Below are 26,203 nucleotides of genomic sequence, written 5' to 3' on the forward strand. Positions count from 1 at the left end.
AGTTTGGGAGATGGGAGTACATAACATTGCAGACCAGGTACGATGAAAGCAGGCGCTCCGTGTTTGTGCTGTGGCGCAGTCTATTTGCTGGCATAGCCCTGTTCTTGTGCGCAACATACTACGTTTTATTCGCGGAGCAAGTGGTTTCGGTTTTAGCTTATTTGTCGTGCGTGTTTAAGTGCACGTCGGAAACATAATTATGTAATCGCCTGTGTATAGCAAGGATGTTTGGCATATATACGTCAACACATACGTTATTGCTGTTCTTTTCTCGGCCCTGTTCTGGGTCGGGGCCAGCTATGTAGCGGAGTTAGCTCCAGAGCTGTTTGGGTGGCTGACGTAGTAGGTAGACAAGGGCCTGTAGGCCTCAGCCAGGGCTCGGTGTATTTCCTGGAAGGAAACATTAATCGCATTCGGTACCTACCGCTACAGTAAATGCACCAAATGCAACATGCACCATCACGATAGCACACTAACCCACTTCACTGAAGAGTGAGCATTGACGTTACATGTTAACGAACGAATCGTCTTTCCGGATCAACGTCAACGTTGAGATGTGCAACGTAATTTCAGCAGGTATTTCTGTGTTGCAGCCTCCTCTGGTCCAGGCCATCTTCAATCGTAATGCTGAAGAAGTTCAACAATTATTGCACAAAAAGGAGGATGTCAATGCACTGGTATGTACGATGCACTCTCAGTTACAACGCAAACGGGTTATTATCACGGAGGACCCTGAGGGCCCTTTAAGCTATATCCGTTAACATGATGGTTTAATCATATTCCCCTGAATTGATTATACCCACAGGACCAAGAGCGCCGCACGCCACTTCATGCTGCTGCCTGTGTGGGTGACGTCCATATATTGGACCTCCTCATTGAATCAGGTGAGTGAGCTGCTGCTGCGTGCATCACTGAAACTTGTCTGTGTGTTCATTTTGAGTCCTCAGTGTTAATGGTGTGTGGTGCATACTCGATACTTTGTCACCACTCCAATAAACATGACCCTCATTGCCAGTTCACCTTGCAGTTGTTTTGCTTATTCCACTGACAAAATCCTTGTTACTTCTGTAAATGTGTTATTTTTGTGTCTGCCAGGTGCCACTGTAAATGCTAAAGACCATGTATGGCTGACCCCGTTGCACAGGGCGGCTGCTTCCAGGAATGAAGTAAGCAATAACATCATATCCCATTGCCATTTCGAAGAGTCCAGTTATCTTTGTCGGATGACTTCATCCTCTAATGCCATTATGTATTCACCCACAATGATTATAGAACTCATTTAGATTTATGCACCAAAACATTGTGCTGACCGAAGGAAATGCAGCAAACCGCATATATAATGTATGCTTTAAGCTCTTATGATGGTTTCCTTCTCCCCAGAGGGCAGTGGGTCTGCTGCTGAGGCGCGGAGCAGAGGCAAATGCACGAGACAAGTTCTGGCAGACACCACTGCATGTGGCTACTGCCAACCGTGCCACTCGCTGCGCAGAGGCACTGCTGTCCCAGCTGAGCAACCTGAACATGGCAGATCGCACTGGCAGAACTGCCCTGCACCACGCAGCTCAGAGTGGGTTCCAGGAGGTGAGTCTCCAGTTATTGGCTTCCTATTTGGGGTTTTCTTGAGAAAATATGAGTTTTTTTTTCCTCTTCTACAATTGTATTTATTTGTCTCACAGATGGTAAAGCTGCTGCTGAACAAAGGGGCCAACCTGAGTTCCATCGATAAGAAGGAAAGACAGCCTATCCATTGTGCTGCTTACTTGGGTAAGCCAATTATTGCCAATTCTGCACACAGCACACATTTTCATTGTCAAAAAGCCCCTACTGTTCATGACAAGTTTCACTCAAATGATGAGCAATAACATTGCCAAGTACTTGCGTCAGTATCTGGGGACAAAACACTACAATGGCTGATTGTTGTGTCTCATACTTAAACCTCTCTGTTTGTGGCCACTATTGCTTTGAATCCTTTTTATAAAAAAAAATGTGATTATGATTTTTGTTAAAGATGATGCTGAAATGTTCTCTCCCTTTTTGTGATTCCCGTAGGTCATTCAGAGATTGTGAAGTTGCTGGTGTCCCGCAGTGCAGACAAGAGCTGCAAGGATAAGCAGGGCTACACACCTCTCCATGCTGCAGCTGCAAGTGGTCACCTCGAAATTGTAAAGTACCTACTGAGGATGGGGACAGAGGTGAGGGATTTAACTTCTTCTTTTTTTAAGCTGCTGTGTTGTCTTATCGTTAAATGTCACAGAGTTTAACCAATAGTCTTTTATCACCTGCTGAAATGGGACACTTATTTTAAGATTTCTCAGGCTCCTGCCTTTTAGGCTCTTGATTCAGTCTGATCCGGTGTCTGATTGTGTTCTGCTGTTAGATTGATGAGCCCAATAGCTTTGGAAACACTGCACTCCATGTGGCTTGCTACATGGGACAGGAGGCTGTGGCTACCGAGCTGGTGAACCATGGCGCTAATGTTAACCAGCCCAACAAGTGCGGCTACACCCCTCTGCACCTGGCCGCTGTCTCCACCAACGGTGCCCTCTGTCTGGAGTTGCTGGTCAACAATGGGGCAGATGTCAACCAGCAGGTATGAAATGTCTTGCATGGACATGATAATGTTCAATTTACTTTACTTACTGTTGTGGTGTAAATGAAATGGTAAGATGTGGTCGTGCACTACATTTAGTTTAGTTCTGGCCATTGTCAAGGATTTGTACACTAAATTTCAAATTGGAGATGTAAAGGAAAACGTGTTTGGTTTGATGCTGTGGTCCAAAGTCATTCTATTAACATATGGGGGTAGATATGGGGATAATAGAGTCTGTTCCTGCCTATCAAAACTCTTTTTCTGTGAATTTATCTTTCACATGTATTTAGCTGCTAGAAATCAGAACATCTCCATAGTACGTGTGAAAAGGGACTGCATGAGAAGGAAAATCAATCATCTTTTTATAGCTTATAAGACCTTATAAATTATGCCATGAGAAAGTGAGCCCTTTCACGTTAAAATGTATTATATTGATATGAATTTATGGCGTTGTGTGGAAACTACTTGTTCTTAGCTACTGCTCCCTGCAGAAGCTCTGCATCAAACTTGTCAAAATATTCATGCAAAGTTGTAAATTTGAAAGTTTAAGATGCTCAGTTGTAATTATCACTGAATTACGCTCAAGATTAAATAATGTGATTTTATATTCACATTATTTTTTTCAGAGCAAAGAAGGGAAGAGCCCCCTGCACATGGCAGCCATTCATGGACGCTTCACACGCTCTCAGATCCTCATCCAAAACGGTAACGGTGAGCATGCTGTCGGACTTGTCTGTGAGAAGATGTTTGTCCTGATGAGTCTTCTAGTCACTCATTCTTCCCTTCTTTCCATCAGGTGGGGAAATTGATTGTGTGGACAAGTATGGCAATACTCCTCTCCACGTTGCTGCTAAGTACGGCCATGAACTGCTGATCAGCACTCTCATGACAAACGGAGCAGACACGGCCAGGTATCATAAAAGTCTTAAGTTGTATTACAGATGGGTCTAATCGTGCCATGAGGTTGTAAAAACACAGTAAAGTATAGTCCTTAAGACAAAGAAGCATTCATGTTTACATGCTGTGAAACAGTTGGTTATAAATAGGTTTACATTTAGGGATGCACCGATATCAGGCCAGCACTGACATGTTTATATATATTGCATATATACAATTATATTTTATATATATATATAATTATATTGTATTATTTTAAGAAAAAATAACAACACTTTAGTAAATATCTATTTATTTATTTATTACATTGTTTTTTTACAAATTATAAAGTAATGTTTAAGGCTTGATGTTGCCATACACATATAAGAATGTTAAGATCATTAATTAAACACCGGTTTCAGATCAGTACTCCATATTGGCCGATACCTACAGCCCAGGTATCGGTATCAGGACTGAAAAAGTCGTAACCCTCCATCCTTAGTTCCCTTTTTAACAGACTGTTTCATTTCTAATATTTTGTTTTTATGTTTTTGTCATTTCCAGACGTGGAATCCATGGAATGTTTCCCTTGCACTTAGCTGTGCTGTACGGGTTTTCAGACTGTTGTCGCAAGTTACTCTCCTCAGGTTTGTCTTTGTTCCACAAAAATGTGCACTCTGATTAACTAAGTCTCTCTATTTTATACGCTTTGACATAGCCCTTACCGCCAGTGTGTTTCTTTATTACCCGACAGGTCAGCTGTACAGTATAGTTTCATCTATGAGTAAGGAGCATGTACTTTCGGCTGGGTTTGACATAAACACCCCTGACAACTTTGGGAGGACCTGTCTACACGCTGCTGCCTCTGGAGGGTAAGATGCAGAATCTGCTTTGTCATGTTAAAATGACCAAAAATGTTCTGGTGTCATCTTAATTTCCTTTCCATGATCATCTTCCTTTACAGAAATGTTGAATGTCTGAACTTGCTCTTAAGTAGTGGTACCGACTTGAATAAGAGGGACATAATGGGAAGGTGAGTTTCTCCTCATCTGTGTCAGATTTTTTCATTTGCTGTAACAGTAATTGCCGTGCCACCTAATGCATGTAACTATTCTGAGTGACTATTCTCTCTCCTCTCATCCTCCCTATAGGACCCCGTTGCACTACGCGGCTGCTAATGGGAGGTACCAGTGCACTGTGACCCTGGTGAGCGCTGGCGCTGAGGTAAACGAGCCTGACCAGACAGGCTGCACGCCGCTGCACTACTCTGCCGCCTCCCAAGCCTTCAGCAGGTTGGACAGCTGGTCTCCCTCCTTCTGTGTCAAACTGTCAAATTGCAGGTCAATTATAAAATTCAAACATTTGGTGAACATTGTTGTTTCTTGACCTGGGTTTATTAGAGAACAGTGTAACCATCTACGCAACACACCACTGAGAAATGTGTTTTTGCAATGATGTGTATGTTATTTATTTATATATATATATATATCAAGAAAGTGTATTGAATCAGAGCATTTCTTGTTATTTTCAGAGTTGATCGTCATTTTTCTGGGAACCATCAGAATGATGAGGATGAGGCGAAGGAGTCGTACTTGTGAGTTTTTTTTTCTTTTTCTTTCTTGTCTTTCCTGTCATACTACGAATGACTACTATGACGAATGTGATCAAGGCTATACTTCAATGAACGGACACCAAGTTTGTTTGTGGAGAAGATTTGTACCTAAAGGCCACTGAATGGAATTATTCTCAAGGCTCAACAGTACGGCAACTATTTTGAGAAATTGGCCACCAATTCTTGGCCTTGTTGACTGTAATTAGTTTGTTGCATTAGTATTATTTAAATATTGCTGTAACAGAGAGAACCGGAACTAGACAACGCTGTGTACACACAGCTGTCTGTTAAAGAGACAACAGCGACGCAACTTGTTGTTACAGGCTCGTCAATCTTGTCACGCTACAGTCAAACATCATAAACAAATGTGCAAATTGAGTCAAATGAAAATAAACTAGAACTTGGGAGGCATCCCGGCAAAAAAAAAAGTATATAAAAAATTATACTGCAAAGCATATACGACGTACACATGACGTGTCACAATTTAATTATTAAGCTGAGATATAACTGCATTGTTTCTCAGTTACCCAAATGACAAATGTCAAATCGGTATTTTCAGTTTCGGCAACCAAAACTGATGCCTGGCAACCACTGTTAAAAGTTAGTGATGAGAGTTGCGGTATTCTTCCTATAATACTCTCATGTTTTGTCGTCTTCTAATAACAGCTGCTTGGAGCATCTTTTGGACAACGGTGCTGATCCATCGATGGTCAACTCAAAGGGTTACAGTGCTGTTCACTATGCAGCTTACCACGGCAACAAACAGAACCTGGAGCTGGTGAGCTTTTACGTATTTTATCTGAAATCCCTTTACTTTGTACGTGCATTAAAACTCAAATGTCACCCATTAAATGCACTCAACCTGGTATTCCACTCAATCAGATGTCACAGATCTGGTCCATACGACTTAGGTTGACACAATTATTTATTCCGTTGAGTGAAATATATTTCCAGTCGTGTTGTTTTGCCAAAACGATTAATTAATGGGATAATGTATGCAGGCTGTGCATGATGAAAACATGTTTAACTTTTGATTGATATGAATGTGTATCATGTTTGTTTATTTCCTCAGTCAATTCAATTAAATGAAATCCTCTCTCGTGGCTTATTTCTCAGCTCCTGGAGATGTCCTTTAATGCACTAGGAGACATAGAGAGCAGCATTCCAGTCAGTCCTCTGCATCTCGCTGTAAGTGTTTCACATTTAACCAACTCTGGTCGAAACCGGTTGTGATCAACCTCTTAATGCTGACTGCATGCAAGGTTGTGACTGCCCTTCTCTGCTCCCTCAGGCTGATAAGGGCCACTGGCAGGCGCTGCGTGTGCTAACGGAGACGGCAGCCTATGTGGACATGCAGGATGCCGCAGGGCGTTCTGTGCTCTACTTGGCCGCTCAGAAAGGCTACGCCCGCTGTGTGGAGGTGCTGTTGGCTCAGGGGGCCTCCTGTCTCCTCAATGACAACCGCCTCATGTGGACTCCAATTCATGTTGCAGGTATGCGGCTCTCTGCTGGAAGATTTCATGACGCAGCAATGTTTCTGATTGTTACTACCCTGAATGGTCTACGTTTTAAGTTGCAGAGAAAAGGTGTTTTAATTCTCTCCTGTGCTTTATGTCATACCAGCTTCCAATGGTCACTCAGACTGCCTGCGCATGATGATTGATTATGGGGAGGAGGGAGATCTCACCAATGTTGCAGACAAATTCGGCCAGTGAGTTGTTTTCTTTGAAAAGCACGGCTTCAGTTTGTACATTCAGCTTTCAAAGACAGTTTAATGCCTCAAGCAAATCTGACCAATCAGCACTTAGTAAAAATGTCTTTATTGTTCTTGCTGTCCCTTTCAGGACCCCTTTGATGCTAGCTGTTCTGGGAGGTCACACCGACTGTGTCCACTTCCTGTTGGAGAAGGGTGCCTTGCCAGATGCCAAGGACAAGAGGAGCAGCACATCTTTGCACAGAGGGGTAGGTCAAAAAACAAAACTGCAGCACAAAAAATCAAGCAAGACTTTGGTTGTGACTTTTATTTGGTAGTGAGAATTAAAGGGAAACGCTTCACATTGTCAATGTTGACTTCTGTTGTCTGAGTTAATACTTTCACCGCAAAAAATGGTAGCTCAAAAACCTTAAATATCATTCAAAGACAGCTCTCAGAAAAATAGATCCATGTCCAGGAAAATAGCGTTAATTCTATTCTTGCTGTTGTGATCAAACAGTAGAATACCTAAAAGAGAAATGTGAGCAGGAAATTATGTCTATCTATAACGTAAAGTGGTTATAATTGGCATTTTTCTCAGTTCCAGTTGTTTGTATCACTGGAGATTATCTCATTGCCTTTTGCTGGTCTTTGTTCAGGCGGTGTTGGGCCATGATGACTGTGTGACAGCCCTGCTGGAGCACAAAGCATCTGCACTGTGTCGGGACATTCAGGGTAGGACACCGCTGCACTACGCAGCATCCAGAGGCCATACAGAGATCCTGGCCAATCTGGTGCAGGCCGCTGTGGCAACAGACCAACAAGATAAACTGCTGGACAACAAACTATACACCCCATTACACTGGGCTGCTTACAAAGGTTTGCTTAGTTCAATCCACTGGAAATGGCTAATCCCTAAATGTTGCAATGAATCACTGTCACATCTGTTGTCCATAATGCTGAGTGTGTTTGTTCTTAGGGCATGAAGACTGTTTGGAGGTTTTACTTGAATTTAAAACATTTATCCATGAAGAGGGAAACCCTTTCACCCCCCTGCACTGTGCTCTGTGAGTATTACGTTGGCATGTGCTTTGGTTGCATGTTTTACTTTGTCAAAACTGAGGTAGGTTCTGATTAAATCATTTCATTAACCCCTTCGGCCTTGCTTGCAGGATGAATGGCCACAGCGGTGCTGCAGATAGGCTGCTGGAGTCTGCTGGGGTCCACATGATTAACACCAGAGATGCCAAAGGAAGGTGAGAATGCAGAACAAATACTTAAAGGTTATTTATTGTACGAAGTGAGATTTTGTGTTTATTTGTTTTTTTTTAATGTTTTTATTATAAAACATGTCTAAGTACTCTATAAATACTGTGAAAGTATTAAGGCTCAATCCATGGAAAAATACACACAGCTCGTATTAAATAACAATGCCTTTTTTTTTTTTTAAACGAGTCGGTGGCATTTCTGTACGATTGTGATGTAAAAACCACACACAAGTACCTCATACAGCCCCACTTCAAAATAAGCCAAACGATCCCTTTTAACTTTCTCAATTTGCCGCGACTGTGATTCGGAAGCAAAGTAGATTTAAAAGATTTTTTTAAAGCTGATTATCAAATTTATTTCCCATCATAAAAGTAGTCTTACCAAGACGTCATCCTACTTCTGTCTTATCAAGTAATTGGTCGTGAAGGCCTAGTGTGTACTGACACAGCCCCTGAAGCTGTAACACTGATCATGTAATAATTGTTTGGACTGTCTCTGTCTGTGCCTGCAGGACCCCACTGCATGCTGCTGCATTTGCTGAGGATGTCGCAGGACTTCAGCTGGTACTTCGCCATGGGACAGAGATCAATGCAGTGGACAACAGTGGATGCTCTGCTCTGATGGTAGCTGCTGACAAGGGACACAGTGGCACCGTGGGTAAGTCTTGGACCGGTTATTCTTGTGGGGTTCTTAAGAACTACTTGTTTCCTTGAGAATACATTGCTGTCAAACTCATCTTTAGTAGCAGGAAATGAATGTCTTTGTGTCTTGATGTCCCTCAGCCATTCTTCTTCACCGGGCTAAGGCTGACCTGACACTGCTGGATGAGAACAAGAACACTGCCCTGCACCTGGCCTGCAGCAAGGTACGCAAAGCTCCACTGTGCTGAGTATTACCGCCTGAGTGTAATGCGATACACCAAGTAGTATGTAGGCATATGCCCACGCAATTCTTTTCACTTTTTCTTTTTGTTTTGTCTCTCAGGCCCATGAGATGTGTGCCCTGCTGATTCTAGGGGAAATCCACAGTCCCACACTCATAAACGCCACCAACAGCGCTCTGCAAATGTGAGAAAGCTAGCCATACTTTTAAGCTATCATCAAAAAAGGGGACAAAGAACATGGAATTTATTGGGATTTTCTGGAAATAATTGTGCGCCTACATTTCTACAAAAGCCTTGAAAAATAGTGTATGCCATGTTTGTTATCCGTTTACATCTGACCGCTACTCTGAGGCTGCAACTTTGATTGAAAGTTTGAGTTGTTCTTGTGGTTGTTAAATTCTCAATGAATAGCAGATCTGCCAGCTGTTTCTCACACTCTTTCCCACATCCTCTTCCAGGCCCCTCCATCTTGCAGCACGTAATGGCCTGGCTACGGTGGTGCAGGCACTGCTGAGCAGAGGAGCCACTGTGCTGGCTGTGGATGAGGAAGGTGAGGCCTTTCGACGCTTGATTAGACATTTAGAGCTCACCCAGGTTGATTAGATAAAGTGTTACATTGACGTGAGTTAGAGTTTGGATATTCTAAGAGTCTTACAATGTTAATAATGATTTAGCTTGACATCATTGACATTACCTTTTTTTTGTTTTATGGTGAGAGGAATATGGTGAACCTGTTGGATATCTGAAGCTGAAGTTGGTGTGGGCAGACTGGTTAAACAAAGCCATGGTCGATTTTCTCGTGGAATCGTTTCAGCCCTAATGTGAATCTGTTATCCGTCAACCAGGCCATACCCCAGCCCTGGCCTGTGCTCCCAACAAGGATGTGGCTGACTGCCTGGCTCTGATCCTCTCTACCATGAAGCCTTTCCCCCAGAGGGACCCTTCCTCCTGCTCCTGCCCTTCTCCCACCGTCTCTCCCTCCACGGGTCTCAACTTGCTGAAGCACTGCGGCATCACTGCTGCCTGCGCCCCCTTGCCCAGCAACGGCCTCCACAACGGCTACGTCAAAGACCGTCTCGGTGCGCCGGTTGGCCTGGACGGGTGTCTGTCTGAGTGAGGTCACGTGCCCCCCTCAGTCAGCTGCTATCACCATCATCACCACCAGGGGGGGGACTCCCTTTAACAAGGCCCAGAGGACCAGGAGAGCACCCACCCACATGTCTGTTCTCTGTGTATGTATGTGTTTGTGTGTCTCTGTGTGTGTGTGTGAGTGTTTGTTCTTCTCTTGAGGTGCAGTCAAACCTAATATGCAATTAGATCCCATTCCTCCATCTCCTGGTAGTGCTTAATATGTATAGGCGGATTGCTCTACAAGGTCACTCAGATGAAGTGTGGCATCCAAAACAAACACTAGCAATCTGGCCGTCTCTAAATAATTTAACCCTTTAAAACCATGTCGACATAATTATATAACCAACATCTAAGAGCATGGAAATCTCTGCATCCTCACCCGTCTTTCTCTTCATATCACTCAATATGAAAGTCATATCATGTTAAATCATTTGAGGTGACCTTGTAGAGGAACATACAGCCTTCCCAAAAGAATGATCAAAGAGTTTCTTTGTTTGTTTTTTTGATTATATTTTCTTTCCTTTTTTTTGTTTTTAATTGTCCGTTAGTCTAGTATTTTTATGAAGGAACCACACAAGGGAAAAATCGAAATTTTGCTTCAGAGTGCAATGCTTGTGTACTACAGTACAATCCGAAATTTGGAAACGGGTCACAAAGATGTTAATTCCATAGTGTACTTTAATTTTACGGCCTAGAATTGTTTGGCATTTTAAGATAATTTGGTAATGCTGCTGAATACATTTGCATGTCTCCTTCCAAAGGAGAGCAATATTTGGGTCAGCGTTGTAACATTGATTTGTTCTTAACGCTGACTTCCTGTTTTAAAGATGCTAAATAAGTGTTTGTTAAGCTAGAATGTTTCGAAGCATATAACTTATGACCAAAGTTGATCAACACTATTATGGCTATAAATTATTTATTTGAGATGAACTGTACTGTATAGAGAAAGACAATAGATCTTGATATACCTCGTCAACTCGTTTAGCAGCTGCTTCATCTTCACCCAGGGTCCGTAGGCCTAACGTTCTCTTTTTGTAGGACTGGAGAACTACTGTAGGATAGTGACTGACTGAGGCCTTGTTTATTTCTAGATGGGGGCTTTACTAGTAATATCTGCCAACAACACCTCATCAAAGCATCATATATCTGAGCACATAAATGAACAAGCCATTTCAATTTATTTCCCATCTATTTAAGTGTTTTTTTTTTTTGGAAAAGATTTCCAAATTCAAAAGGCCTAATTATCGAAAAAGAGCAATCTGTTTTGTTTTTTAGGCACTCGTGACGTTTATTTTTGTATTTCTTTTTGTTTGTTTTCTGAAGTTGAACCGGCCATCAGCTTTGTGGTTTTAACAAACTCGCATTAAAAGAGTATTTCTTGGAGCTGGTAAACTAGTTTTAAACATCTAATAGCTCATGTCTCAACTTCTCGGTGGTCATCTCTGATCAATTTAAACAGCTAAAGAATAATGTCTGTTATTTTCATTGGGCAGTTTTCAAGCAATATTTTATTTTGGCCTTTTTTATTTATTTTTTTAATGTTTTTGAATAGACAATCACTGTCACAAGGGCTTTTGTTTCCCTGGAATGTGTTTTTATTTCTTTTCCGTTTTTATTATTTCATGAAAAAAAAATTACCTAAAGACTAAACGAATGGCTCTGTGTGTGCCGGGCATTTTACTGTCAGTGTCAACACAAATGCACTGGATTGCCTTTATGGCATCTCATGAAATGCCTTTTGACCCATGCCTTCTGTAACACATCATTTCAGTTGGATTGCGTAATGGCAGAATACGATGAGCCCTGAGACTGATTATCTTTCCACCCATTCGATAGCAACAGCATTGAACCACAGTTGCACCCAGAGTATCTTGTGGGAGGGGAATTGCTCGGCATACCTTTATATGCCCCGGCATTGTCAATGACAATGGAGTTGATATTTCTTATAGAGGCAGATAGGGCTAAGATGAAAAGGAGAGAGGGATCTTTGCTTCGGCCAATACCTGTTGTTTAGATTTCAGGAATAGCAGAAATCCAAATATGTGCTTTTTTGGTGTTCATTTTGTTGTCTCCTCATCCCATTTCTGGTACTAAAGATGATTGTATCGGACCACTAGAGCTGTTTGTGACTTTTAGATGTTATATCTATGCTATTTTGTTTGTTTTGTTTGTTTTTTTTACCATCTGCTGGTGGTTGAATTACACTGAGTCGGATTGTTTTCATCGGTGTGATAACTTCATATCCGCTGATAATGAACTGGCACAATTGCACACATTAGTTGACTGGATGAGAGATGAGGACCTAGACTAGGAGATGACGTTAAATACCCCTGCGAAGAATCTTGAATTTACTTAATTTACAAAAACTGACAAAGTCCATTTCAGAGCAGTGAGTTCTCAGTCAGTGTCATAGTTTCATCGTTTTCATTTCAATTAACCTCCATAACTGGAGAAATGAAATGGAGCTGCTGTAATTGGTGATCCCCAACCTTTGTTCTCTTGATCAATTTATGATTTTCATTGGAACAGTTATATTATGAACATTAACATTAGGGATAGGTACAAAACGTTTTGTAATCTCAGGATCTGTGCTGAAATGGCAGCAGGCAGAATTTATTAATTCAATCAGATCTCAGCAGGATGATTTTTTATTTTTTTTTGATGGGATGTTCCAGAATTTAATTCCTTTTTAACCGTAATCCCACAGCACTTAATTAGATAGTCAAGCACGCACTTTAGTACATTCAGGTTCTAAGTGTGCAAATTAGAGCAGATGTAATGTATGTACTTATGTTTACATGCATGTGTGTTGCTGCTGAATACAGGAAGGTAGGGTTACAAGAGACCAGCAAAGGCTGCAACGAAATTGTACTCTAATAATACATTATTTAAAAAAAGAAAAAGTGTATCTAAGTACTTCGGGACAGTGTCCACTGCCCACTGACTTTTTTTGTGTTATCTATGGACAACCAGCCCAAACAAGTGACAAGGTTACATTACTCAGCCTACTGTTAATAATACAGACTCTGGCCTCAGTCACTTAAAGTCAGCACAGTGATTCAACAGACACCTCAGGCTCCTCAAACACTACACACTCTCTCTGCCATCAGTAGGTGCTGTCAGACCGTTTCTTTTCGAACAGGGATTTCTTTTCCTCTTGTGATCTCCTTATCTGACCAGTAAATGGAGCCATTGCCCCTGCAACTATACAAGTTGTAACTGAATCCTTTTGATGTATCACAGTATTCTTATACATGCATTTTTTTATTTTATTTGTGTCTACCAGTGATAATTGAGTGATTGTGCATGGAGCTAGATCACAATTTTGATATAGTAACAATTTAAGCGAGTGGAGCATATACAATATATCTGGTGTCAGAAACGGAAAAGCAATGAAAGGTCCAATTGTAGCAATAGAGTGTGAGTGTGTCTGTGTGCGTGCGTGCGTGTGTAATTGTGTGCAGCACAAACATTGCACTGCCATCCATTTAGGCCAATTCAGTAAATCATAGCATAAATGCCAATGGAAGATTTAAATGCGGGTTAGATGTTATAATCTTTGGTCACAAATAAGGCCTAATTGCCAAAATGTGTCGAAAGGGGACAACCTCTTAGTAAAGCAGCAATGGATTTATGCATATCTTCAAGGAGTTTACAGTCTGACCATCAAATCTGAGCCATGAATTTTTCTAACTGAAATGAATGTAGGGTCAGTTTCGAGCAGGACAATTTGTTTTCTCCTGACTTTAAACTGTTGCCCTTCATTTGTCTTGTGTAGATATGATTATACAGGTAGCATGTAATAACCTAATTCTCTACATATTATACAGTATGTGTAGTCGTCTTCCTGCATTGAGGGTCTGGATAGGTTTTTTCTTGTGGCATTGTTGGAGAATAGGCCTGCTGTTGTGTAATATCGCTCTTCTTTCTCTATACATATATATTTGTGTGGAGTGTAGCCTACAAGGTAAACGAAAGAGAAGAGTTCAGATGACTTTAACATTTATGTTCATCCATTCCATTGAGATTGCCTTACAGTAAAACAAGAGGGACAAAACGGTCTACAGTAGATATGATCACACATACTCGTTAATAGCCTATATTTGACAAAAATGCACCTAAGCTACACCCATTTAGTGCCATAGAAACCTTTATTTGCCTTTAGACATAAACCATTATTACTTGGTCAGTAACTAATTCAGAAGTAGGCAGGATTATTACAGTTTTGTGTTTGGAGCTGCATGTCTTTTCACCAATTATATAAGTCAAAGGAAAAACTATAAATATTTGCATGGGATATTAGTACTTTAATGCAAGTATTCTGTTAAAATTTGGTGTTAATAGAAGTCTATTGTATAATTGGACATTTTTGAAGAATATAGTTAGTCTCTTTGGTATTGGCAAAGCAATCCCTTGGTTGTATGTTTGTTTAACAAGATGGTTTATAATGTGTGTGTGTGTGTGTGTGTGTGTGTGTGTGTGTGTGTGTGCGTGTGTGTGCGCGTGCGCGCTCGCGTTACTTGGAGAAAAAAAAATGATGTCCAAAAAAAAAAGCATGGTATATACAGTATAGAATTGATTTGCCTCAATGGAAGTCTCGGTTCTTACTTGAAGTAAATGGCAAATTTCAATTCAACTCTCTGATCCACTGTTGAGCCTTTTGCCTTAAAAGCTGAAAAAGGAAACGATACCTGGCAGTACCTGATACGTTGAATCACCTGCCGAGTTGAGCTGCTTGGTTGGATTGATTAAAAAAAAAAACAGAATTATTGGCTAATTTTTGTCTTGCAGACATCTTCGGGTGTCGAGAAGCACACAAATCAATTGAGGTAGCACATCGCTCAAGGTTGCCATGGTGCAGAGATTGTTGTGAGAGGTTAGGATATCGCCATATTTGCCACTGTGAATGAACGAATTCAGAATTCACTCGTAAACAATCAACTTTGGCTTCTCCGTCATCCAGAGCCAAAGGACCCTGGAGATAAAAGTGGTGTACCTCAAAAAAGTCAGATGGAAAGGAAATTCTTATGAAAAATGCTTGTACAGCTTTGCTAACAAAGAGTTCAAATCTTGTGGTCTATCTTGTTGTGGGTAGTGTAATTCTGTTTAAACCAGCCTAAATCAGAGATGTATCTATGCGGAAGTGTTAGATTAGTGTTGGCAGATGTCTCATGTTTCCTACCTTACAAAGGGGCAGCCAACTGCACCTTGTACTTTTTATTGGACCTGCAGTTTTACCTCATCAGTGATCTTTTGTGTGACGACGCTGACATTTATCCTCTGTGATTTCTTCTTGTTTCTCCTGATGCCAGTCGTGTAGATTTCTCTCTTGTAGTGTGTGTGTGTGTGTGTGAGAGAGAGAGAGAGAAAGAGAGAGAGAGAGACTTTTCAATATATGCATGTCAAACCTAAACATTCACAAACATGCCCTTTTTAGAACAGAAAAGCGGTTTCAAAACGTTCTCTTCATTACAACCAACAGACGAGTCTATTATCTGGTCATAAAGGGTAAAGGGTTCAGTCTAATCTAAGGTGGGGAATGAAGGTAGCTATAAAACTTTACCTCTGAAAGTCAAAACAATACAATTTGACTGTATGACTAATGCTAGTCCGATTGCCTTCCCTGCCTGAACAGTTGGTTATTAACCCCCCCCCCCTCACCAATAGGACCTGTGTAATATCGAGCACAGTGGTGGCATGGTGCCTTTTATTTGTAACTACCGAAAGGTACGGTCTTCCATTTGTATTTCCCAGAAGCCTTATAATGGGGAAAATAAATTACATTGAAAGTACACGACACAGCTCATTTTCCCTCTGAGCATGATTATTTCAACCCAATGTGATCTGAGGAAGAGAAAAACAAAAAACACCTAAATAGCTCCTTCTGTATTAGTCTGGTTGTCATGACGCATTTCCAGTGACTGAGTGCTCCCTTTGGGTGGCAGAACAAATTGCACATTACTGTTGCGATTTCAGGCACATCAAACATTGAGTGGATGGGGATCAGTTGTACGAAAGCACAAATCCAAAGAAGGCACCTCGGGGCTCGGTTGGCTCTCCCAACACCAAGACGTGAAGGAGCCTTTCGACCAAATTTAGGCAAAGATGAGAGGAAAAACATTGGATTCCTCTTGAGTGCAGAGAACATGAGTTTTGATTGTCAGTAACACATTAACTGTAGAAAGACCATTGTCTAGAATTTCAGAGCTCCGTTCTCTGATTGTTCTTCTCAAATTGGTATTCATCGACGATTAGTAACTTCACAATACGAACCAAATTGTGATATGACGCGGTACCTGCATTCAAGATCAAGTTAAGGCAAACTGTTTGTTGTGACTGTTGCAAATTGATTGTAGATATTGTTTTGTGTTATGTAGGGTAGACTGACTACAAGTAGGGTTGCAGTAGTAGCTGTGTGCAGTGTTAATAACCGTGTGATCATACTATAGAAGTGACGTAACATTTGTTGTCTTACCACGACATTAAGGCATGAATCCTCTTCTCTCAAGCTGACCTCGTTTTGAAAATAGACAAAAGATAAAAAGTGCAATAACCTTTTGTTTATTATTGCTTCCTCAGTTGAAAAAAATATTATTTAATATGCCCTTTTTGTTGACACCAAAAGTCACTCATCTGTAGCAAATGAAGGATTTCAAGTCGTCCTTTTGTTTGTGTTCAGAGAGGTGGCATTTGATCGTGTGAGTGTGAGATATTTCATTCTTAAAACTGTGATATCCGACTTTAAAAGCTGCCTGCTCAGAGAAAGAACCGTGCACAAGTTGACTGATAGATTTGAATAGGTGCATATTTTTGATTTTTACTGATGGACTTTGATGGTATTATAGTTTGGACTTCTGGTTTATAGCCGGTAGACATTTTCATTTGCATGTGTAGATGTGTATATGCATCCTCTTCCTCTTTGAATGAAATGTTTTCTCAAAAATATTTAGACCTGCTGTCGGTGATGTATGCGGATAAAAGGAAATATGAAATGCCTTATATTTGTTTTCAATGTTAAGCATTAAGGGTTCTTACGTGTCCCTCCCTTTTCAGCGTGTAGCCTAAAGCTTGTACAGTTAAGAAACTCATGAGATTTATATCTTCTGTACAGCCTGTGTGTTCTCTGAATTTGTTACATGGAGGTCCTGTGATTGTGGTTTTAGAAAAACATTCCCCTTTTGAAAGTGCCGTTTGTTTTCACCAGCAGAGCATGTGTCTTCGGGGGAGGGGTGGGGGGAATAATTTACACAAAAGGAAAACAAAGGTTCAGAACACTTTCCAGTGTTTTACTTCTGAACCTGTTGAACTGAATGACACAACGTATTTGCGTGAATTAAGGCAGCGATCTTTTGATGAGCACCTTATAGACTTGCTCCTTCTGTGAGCCGCTGATGGAGGTCGTCTCACACCAAGCTTGATTACTCTAAAGCAGAGCCATATCAGAGAATTTGTCCATTAGGAGCCCCTTTGAATGTGCTATTAGGAATAGCCTACTGTAGGAAAAGGATGTAATACTGCATGTTCTGTGACATTTTGGTAGCAGCTAGTCCCTTTCATGTTTTTATGTTTAGTCCGCTTCACTGTAGATGTTGCCTATTCATTGCAACTCACAAGCTATTAACAATCCATTCACAACTGGACTTAAAGCAGGCACTGATCTGCTGCCGAGGCAGCCTTGTTTCATTTTAATTAAAAAGAACAAAATATGACAGATAAAGGGTTGCCTGTTTACTTTGAGTGGCTTATCTGTGGAAATACAGAGGAGCCCATATGAGGGAAGGACTCTGAATTCAGGGCATGTGATGAGTTACAATCAAATAGTTTTACAGTGCACCATCACAAACAAAACAAAGAAGAACAGATAAGAATAAAACAGACGGCTCATCCATCCCAACATTCCAAAGTTGATTTAATTTTCCAGAGTTCTATCCCGCTGATTGAGGAAATCTTTTTGTTTTTGCTAGTGAAAGAAGTGGGCATGTGTATCAATGACAGGGTTCCCTATTTAGCCTAACGCTGATTACCTCATTTACAAAACTGCAAATCTACTATTCTACTGTGTGTAAAGGAGTCAATGCCATCACCAGCTCTCAACGCCTGTGATGACAACAGGACCAATGAAGTTACTCAATTTAGAATATGACCAGTCTGAAAGTATAGGGATAAGACACGATTTACATTTTTGTAAGGCAGAATGAGCCTCTAAGATTTCTTCAGTTAGTAAATCACCACAACTGCTACACCAGTCTTCATCTTGAGCTATCAGGAGGAGCAATTTTTTTGTTTTGTGTGTTCATTTAAAAGTAGTAATAAAAGGTGAAAATCTAACATTTCAGTTGTGACACACTACTCCTTAAACACTGACTGGAATAGGAACTGTTGGCACGAGCATAATTCAAGAAGTCTGGTGTAACAATTATTTAAGTGGAAGATCATGTTTGCATCACTTGCTGTTTTTCAGTAGCATTTCTCCTACCTCCTTGCTTTGCAGCCTTGAGTATTGTTTGCCGCTCCACCTGTTCTGATTTAAACAAAAAAAAAGGCTATTCACAGTACAGGAATACAGATTTATCATAAGCAATGGTAATTATACATAGAAAGGTGTGCTTGGTTGTGCTGTACGTGTATATGTCTATTTGACGTTGAAAAAAAATATTTATGAGAAGCATTTATACGACAAATTACCACTGGAATGTGAAGCCAGACAATGTTATGATGCAGATTATAAAGATAGTCTATACCCCTTTAACATTCAGTGGCGAATGGTCAGAGGATTCATCTTTTTTGAAAATAAGTAACCGTGCATTGGCTTTTTATTTATTTTTTTAACACCTATTTCTTTGGTTTCCTCTTGTACATTTACTTCCCTGTCTAGCCCTTTAGTAAGCATAATTTCAACGTTTACAGCTTAATTCTGGGTCAGCAATCGATTACCCTGCAGTTGTAATGATACCACAGGTTGTCACAAAGATAGTAGGTTGGATTTGTAATTCTGTACGGGGGCGAGTTTGAGCCCCTCGAGCCAGATGCCTTTGAATCCATTTTCCCTCGCCGAACCAAATTCTGCTACAGGCACCTGTCTCCACACTGCCCTGCCATTTAAATTCAATTAGACTATGAGGGGTACAGGACAAGGTGAAAGGTTTGAGGTTTACTGACCAGGACCCCCTCCCCGCAAACCCATCCACCCACCCCTATTCCAGGACAGGTCCAGCTCCACTTACCCATACCCACCCCACCCACTGTCACACCTAAACCTCAAGCCATTCATTTTCTGTTTTTTTTGTTTTTTGACAATGCAATCCTGAAAGCACTTTGGCTTGTTATTCCTTTGTGTAAACATGTGAATGATGATTTGTTACAAAAATGTTAAATATGTAAAAGATCATTCACTGTTTTGGAAAAACCTGCATCTGTCTTTCTGACGTTAAAAGAAAAAGGAAAAAAAACAATTTAGTGACATTAAACCTGAATCTATTTTATAAAATGTTTGCTGCAGCCAATTGGTCTTGTCATTCAGTATTGTGGCTTAGGGTTGTTTGTGTTCAATAAAAGTGCTATTGCTAAATATTTCCTGAGTCTGGAGTTATTCTTGACGATGAATCAATGTTTCGGATCACGTAGTTCTCCTACGAGCATGATTCACCCTGAATTAGCATTTCCATTAAATTCACTGGCATAGCTTCGAGCTGTGAAGCTGAATACAGTTTAAAACGCATCTACATATTTGTCTGAAAAAGTTTGAATCAAATCTTCATTTATGTGAAAATGTCGCAACTGAACAAGGTTCTTCTGGGTTTAACGTTAATGTTTTAGGTCAGAAATCTACTTGCCCAAAGAACATTTTCAAGTCAAAGAGACAGAAATGTAGATATAGCAGTGATCCGGTGCCTGTTAACTGAGCTAATATTAACAATGCCTGGGGCGAGATTTTAATTTCACACAGCCACATGTATTGTGAAGACATGAGATAACACTGGTACTGACTGATGATGACTCACATGTTCAATGTGCTGCTCCTTCTGTTCGGCCATATCCTCACACACTCTACATGCACTTCATGCTGGCTGCTCTTCATTTCCTTCCTGTGTACCTTCTGCCTCATACAGGGAATTGCAACAGTGCATGGCTGAGAGAGGCATTTCATACCTAATACTATTAAATGAATAAAGAAAATGCATTTTCACAAATTGAGAAATAATGAATATATAAATAAAATAAATATACATGAGTTAATTCCACAGGTAATCCAGTCATCATGGAGATATACTATTACTCCAACATATTACTTATAGTGATTTATTTATAAGCATGTTTTAATGCCATGAACACTGATATTTCACTAGTTATTCCTGTCCGTTGTAGGAAATGTGTTTATCATATGATCTTTGAATAAATATTTCTAACATTTTCAAGAAAGAACACATTTCAGATCGATAGATAGGCTGGTTGATTGATTAGTTTATTGATTGATTGATTGATTGATTGATTTTACGGACCAATCAAAGGCTCCTGTTGGACGTCGTGACGTAGCCACCCGCCTGCGTAGCGACGAAACAGAAGTGTAGGATGTATCACAGGACGTGTCTAGCGAGCTACTAGCTACAGTAAGACGTCAGAAAACACACAAACATCGTTACTAGGATCAGTTGTATCACATGTTCAAGTAAGTACACCAGTCCGTTACAATGTTTTCTCCCCACGTGGCCGGTTGTAATGAGCCGTTTGTCGGTGTGGTTTGTCCAGACTGAGGTCTGTCTGGTTAGCTCGACGGCTAATATCCAGAGGAAACCAACGGGACCGTAGGCGCTGCTATCTGCTGTTCAAGCGTTAGCCTCGTTTAATTCATGGCGAGAAAGCTATGCTGACGTCTGAACTCAAGCGTTGGGGTGTTCATTCAACATGACACCAGTTTAGCTCATTACAAACCCACATGAATAGAGATGTAGTGGAATATGTAATGGCGTAATAGCATCATACGCGTAAGTTAGCTGACGTTAGCTCGGAGGGTTAGCTGGTTTTGCAAGGCATGCTGAGTGCGATGGGAGAGGGGAAATGATCTGTAAATATCCTGCGGACCGGTGTGTGCTGCTTTCACTGGAATTAGGTCAGACACAACAAGTCACCTGGGACAACAGGAGGCTCTCCTCGGAAACTGGTGCATTTCCACACGTTGAGGATGAGGCTGAAAACCACACGGATCGAGGACGTCACTTGTGGGCTCTCGGATTGTTCAAGCGTGTCTGTGTGCTCAAATTTGAGTCATTGCACTTGTACAGCTTTTATAGATTTTAATCATTATAATACAATATGTGTTTGTGATGGAAGGAGTCCTCTCGTTGTTGCCTTTTATTGAGACTGATTCTGGGAAAGAGTCTAGTTCGTGTCTGATTGTGATCAGAGTGCTTAACGTGACAATATGTCTGTAGATCAGCAGCATCTATTGTATTCATCATGTAGCTCAGCGACATCCAATAGTATATGGAAAAGAAAATAATCCGTGTGACTATCATAATTTTTTTGCAGGGAGTCTCTCTTTCACCAGACAGATTATTTCTGCCAGATGTGATGGATCAGCTTTACACCAAGAGCTGAATGGAAGCATTTGAGGCCTTTTGTGAGTGAGGTAGGCGCAACATATTTGTGTTTATTTACGCATTTATTTATTTTTCTTGTCTGAAAATCTTAATTTTCTTGCTTGTGCGTTGCGCAGGAGGTTGTGGATCCCAGTGATGTACCATGGGGTACGACATTACGAGGTTCCAAGGGGAGGTGGATGAAGACCTACTGTGCCCTATATGTAGTGGAGTGCTCGAAGAACCAGTGCAGGCAAGTTCCTGTCTGAAAGATTACCCACTCTTTTTCATATCGGTGTATTTCAAAGTTTTAATTTTTTGGGCTCTGTGTTCTCCTCTTCATTTCAGGCTCCACACTGTGAGCATGCATTCTGCAATGCCTGTATAACGCAGTGGTTTGCCCAGCAGCAGATATGTCCTGTTGACCGTACGGTAGTGACGCTAGCTCACTTGCGGCCTGTGCCCCGCATCATGCGTAACATGCTGTCCAAACTTCAGATCAGCTGTGACAATGCAGGTTTTGGCTGTACAGCCACACTGCGGCTGGACCAGCTGCAATCACACCTCAAGGACTGTCAGCACAACCCCAAAAGGCCGGTCAACTGCGAGGACGGATGTGGGTTAGTGGCTTTTTATTTGGCTGAAATGAACTCATCGTCGTAGCGGTTGGGTACATTGATTATGAACTTCCTGTCACCCTTTTGAACCAAAGCTTCAAGTGGCAGGTGGAGCTAAACAGAACACATCAGTTGCTCAAAATTAATAATAATTGTCACCGTTAAATGTTTATGCTGTTAAACATATGATTTGCAAAAATGTATGACCTGTCCTCTGTATGGTCTGGTAATAAATCCTCAATGTTCTATCTCCCTGACACTTGCAGGCTTGAGATGCCCAAAGATGAGGTCCCCAACCATAACTGCATCAAACACTTGCGGAGCGTCGTCCAGCAGCAACAGACAAAGATTTCGGATCTGGAGAAAACAGTTGCAGAACATAAACACCAGTTAGGGGAACAAGTAAGAACAGTTTCCTGCTCATTTATGTGTTCACCAAAAAATACTTTGAGCCAAATATTGTCGTCTGTGGAACACCTTTTTGAAATACTATATACTACATTTATTTTCCATGATTACTTTATATTAACAGTAAGCTTTCTACTGAGTAGTAGCTATCATTATATCTAATTCAATCACTAAATGAGACCCGAGTTTTTATTTTTTCACGATTGTTATGTTACGAAGAAGCAGAATGTTAATACACAATTATCACTTAACCTATAAGGCCTTTTACTGAAGGATATGGATTAATTAGTGGGAAAGTGTAGCCAGCTAGGGGGGTAATTTGGCTGTAAAAGCCCACATTTGGTGGTCTCTAGCAAGTTGTAATACTACTGTTCCATTGTACACACTCATCTTAATTATTGCATGTTTTATTGAGTTTTACTAATGGATTGTAAACAGGTAGTAAATTATTGTAAAGGAGAATCAAACTTCTTGTGCGTTTGAGCCCACAGAATCTGTAAATAGCTATTATTATTTAAAACCATGCCCATTCCTGACTAATCATAACTTTTGCATTTACACCTTATTTAGTTATTTATTTACACTTTCATAGGCATATGTATATGGAGACATAGGCCTGTTTTTTTGACAACACTGACTGTTTTAGTGTGTGTTTGCAATGCATCTTAAAGATGGCTCTGCTGTAAAAAGTGCAATGGTAACAAAGATAATTCATTAATTTGCTCATTCATTTAGGCATGTAACCATCTGAAGTGCTGTCAGTGGATTTTTTTTAATCCTCACTGCGATTGTTGAATTGTAGTTTCGAGGTAGCCCGTCTAATTACTAATGTCCCCTGTCTGTGCAATCAATGCAATTCTTAATGTGTTATGTCATTTGTTTTTGCAAATATTTGTCCAACACTAAAGACTGCTCTCTTCTCGTCGGGACGCAATCTCTCAGCTGAGCTTGTCGCACACAAACCTATTCGTAGAGCATCTGGGGCGGGACTGATAAAGACCGATATGGACCTCTGTCGTCATGTTCGCATTGTTTTAAAGCAGAGTCTGGTGGTAAAATGTACAGGCATAGTGAATTGCAGCTTGTTCATCAAAAACCATTTGATCAGAATTAAAAATGTATATAATTTAGTAGTTTATGGAAAGCTCTGCTGTTACAATATATATTCTTGATAGCGACATTAGAGTCTGACGAAGCTGAAACGTTTTAGGATCAGGAATATTATTGATAGGCCTTTTTTATATATTCCTGTTTATCTTTTGGAGTATTTTGTGATATCACTTACTGAAGATGATGCTTTTAATTTCCAGAAACGGGACATTCAGCTGCTAAAAGCCTACATGAGAGCAATCCGCAGTGCTAATCCTAATCTCCAAAACCTCGAGGAGAGCATTGAGTACAACGAGATCTTGGAGTAAGTTACATTTCACAGTCTCCAATGTTTGTATTCTAATATTAACGTTGTCTTGAGAGCTGCGGCTCAGTCCCTAAATTTTCTTGTGGTTTTCACTTTACCTAAACCTTCAGGTGGGTGAACTCCATGCAACCTGCCAGAGTGACGCGGTGGGGTGGCATGATCTCCACTCCCGATGCTGTCCTTCAAGCAGTCATCAAACGCTCCCTCATCGACAGCGGCTGTCCTCTCTCGATTGTGAACGACCTGATCGAGAATGCACACGAGCGAAACTGGCCGCAGGGACTGGCCACGCTCGAGACGCGGCAGATGAACAGGCGCTACTATGAAAACTACGTTGCCAAGCGTATCCCTGGCAAGCAGGCCGTGGTGGTGATGGCCTGTGAGAATCAGCATATGGGGGAGGACATGATCCTGGAGCCAGGCCTGGTCATGATCTTTGCACACGGAGTGGAGGAGATCTTATGACATTTCAGCGTACTGACCTGATCCAGAAACACGTGGGGAGGAGGTTTTTCCCGGTGGCTGGCTGCGACGAGTAGAGCTTTCCTCGTTGGAGTGAAACCTTCGAAAGGAATCTGGCTTATTTCAAATAAAATCATAGAAGAGGATCACTCCGAAGCTTCATACCTATGCCTTAAAGTAAGGACAAATATATTAGGAACCTGGCTAATAGAAACTTAATCTGACTGATATCTGAGATAAAAGGTGAGATGTGATGTTTACAAGGTTTATATTTTGGCGCATTATATGATCTGATTGTTCTGCTCCATGTCCTAATATAGTAATAAGCTTGAACCCCAGTTTGATGCTCTCAGTTGTATAAATGCTTGTAAATACAAATACTATATTGAATTATAAATGTCATTCTCTTATTCCTCTCACTGTAATTGGATTGTGATTTTTGATCTCAGTTCTGTTTTGTCAGTTTGTGTCACTGTCTGCAGGGACTTTGACTGAAGATTCTTTGTGTGCTTGCTTTAGTTTTTAGATTCTTGTGAATATTTCACAAGACATTGTGCTTCTGAGTTTTGATTGTCTAAACCTTCTGTGCCATTTGTTTTATTTATTGTGTTGCCTTTTACACAAACATGCTTGAAAATGTTACCATTTGATGTATGGAAATTGCCTTTTTCGGTGCATTTGAAGTTCATTGCAGGAAGAAAATTGGTTTTGTGTTTTCTTTGTTGCCTCAGTTGTAAATATAGTCTGTATGTTGGGTCCAGTTGAAGTGTTAAATTAGAAGTTTAACATTTGGGATTTAACTAATGTATAATGAGTTTTGTTTGACAAATCATGGTTCACTTGATATTTTAGGTAATTCTTACATCTTTTTTCTGATTTGAAATATAGGCATTGATCTTATTCTTCACAATAAGCAAACATCTGTTCACTGACATGTCACCACAAACCATAGCTTGGAGAATGTAAAAATATTTGTAAAGTCACTCTTATGGCTTTTGAGAGGTAAAATGTTTTGCTATTAGTCAGTTATTGCTGTAGTAAGACAAACAGGACTTCAACCATTCAGTATGAAAGCCCACAGAAGTGCAGTATACATACGTTTAGATTGTGCCCTTTTATTATTTTCCCTCTTAAATGTTTTTGTTTGTTTTATGTCTGTTATGTACTGTGTTGTACAGACAAGAAAGTAATAAAACATGTCAAACTTCATCCCAAAATAATTTATTTTGCTCGCCAGGAAAACAAGATTTTGTATTTAGCATCTTAATTAGGAGAAAATACCCGCAGTTCCTAACTTTACCACACCATGTCATCAGAGATCTGCATGTTCTGCATTTCTTGAGGGCACATCAGCTGAATAGATTATGAAGACAAATTAGTATTTTTGAGAAAACAAGTGCTGCTTTTAGTAATCTGGTCTGTGGAGGAGATGTGGGATGTGAAATGCTGTCGTTCCAGGTCAAGATAATTAAGAGGAATCTTTTACAATGAAGGTCTGACTGCTCTGAACTGTGTCACTCCTTTTTTCTCTAACCCAGACATCCACATGTTTTCCATGTCTGCTATCCTCTCTTGTCAGCCTCATCCTCATTGTGGAGCCTAATCCCTCACCATTGTGGTCACTGGAATGTGAAATCATGTGCTTTACCCAATCCCGTGGCTCTGTTGT

The 26,203-nt window shown here is 40.6% G+C and overlaps 2 protein-coding genes across 2 annotated transcripts; both read left to right on the plus strand.

Annotated features, from left to right (window-relative positions):
* Nucleotides 1–10: 10 nt before the first annotated feature.
* On the plus strand, nt 11–10,040 carry ankrd52a (ankyrin repeat domain 52a; the record flags this gene model as incomplete). The annotated part of the gene is made up of 28 exons (XM_079226203.1): nt 11–37; nt 594–677; nt 806–884; nt 1,096–1,166; nt 1,381–1,581; nt 1,677–1,764; nt 2,050–2,192; nt 2,378–2,590; nt 3,217–3,295; nt 3,387–3,501; nt 4,031–4,113; nt 4,221–4,338; nt 4,431–4,499; nt 4,618–4,758; nt 4,998–5,060; nt 5,745–5,856; nt 6,195–6,266; nt 6,370–6,571; nt 6,702–6,789; nt 6,923–7,040; nt 7,431–7,650; nt 7,751–7,838; nt 7,944–8,027; nt 8,552–8,697; nt 8,823–8,905; nt 9,025–9,107; nt 9,382–9,473; nt 9,769–10,040. The coding sequence occupies 28 exons, from the start codon at nt 11–13 to the stop codon at nt 10,038–10,040; spliced, it is 3,234 nt and encodes a 1,077-aa protein (XP_079082329.1).
* Nucleotides 10,041–21,793: 11,753 nt separating this feature from the next.
* rnf41 (ring finger protein 41) lies at nt 21,794–24,833 on the plus strand (the record flags this gene model as incomplete). Its single annotated transcript, XM_079226770.1, has 5 exons — nt 21,794–21,883; nt 21,979–22,250; nt 22,514–22,649; nt 23,966–24,069; nt 24,183–24,833. 5 exons carry the CDS (start codon nt 21,794–21,796, stop codon nt 24,535–24,537), a joined length of 957 nt encoding a protein of 318 aa, XP_079082896.1. The 3' UTR covers nt 24,538–24,833.
* Nucleotides 24,834–26,203: the final 1,370 nt, after the last annotated feature.

This window comes from Taurulus bubalis (assembly GCF_910589615.1).
Source record: "Taurulus bubalis genome assembly, chromosome: 11".
In the NCBI taxonomy this organism is placed as follows: domain Eukaryota; kingdom Metazoa; phylum Chordata; class Actinopteri; order Perciformes; family Cottidae; genus Taurulus; species Taurulus bubalis.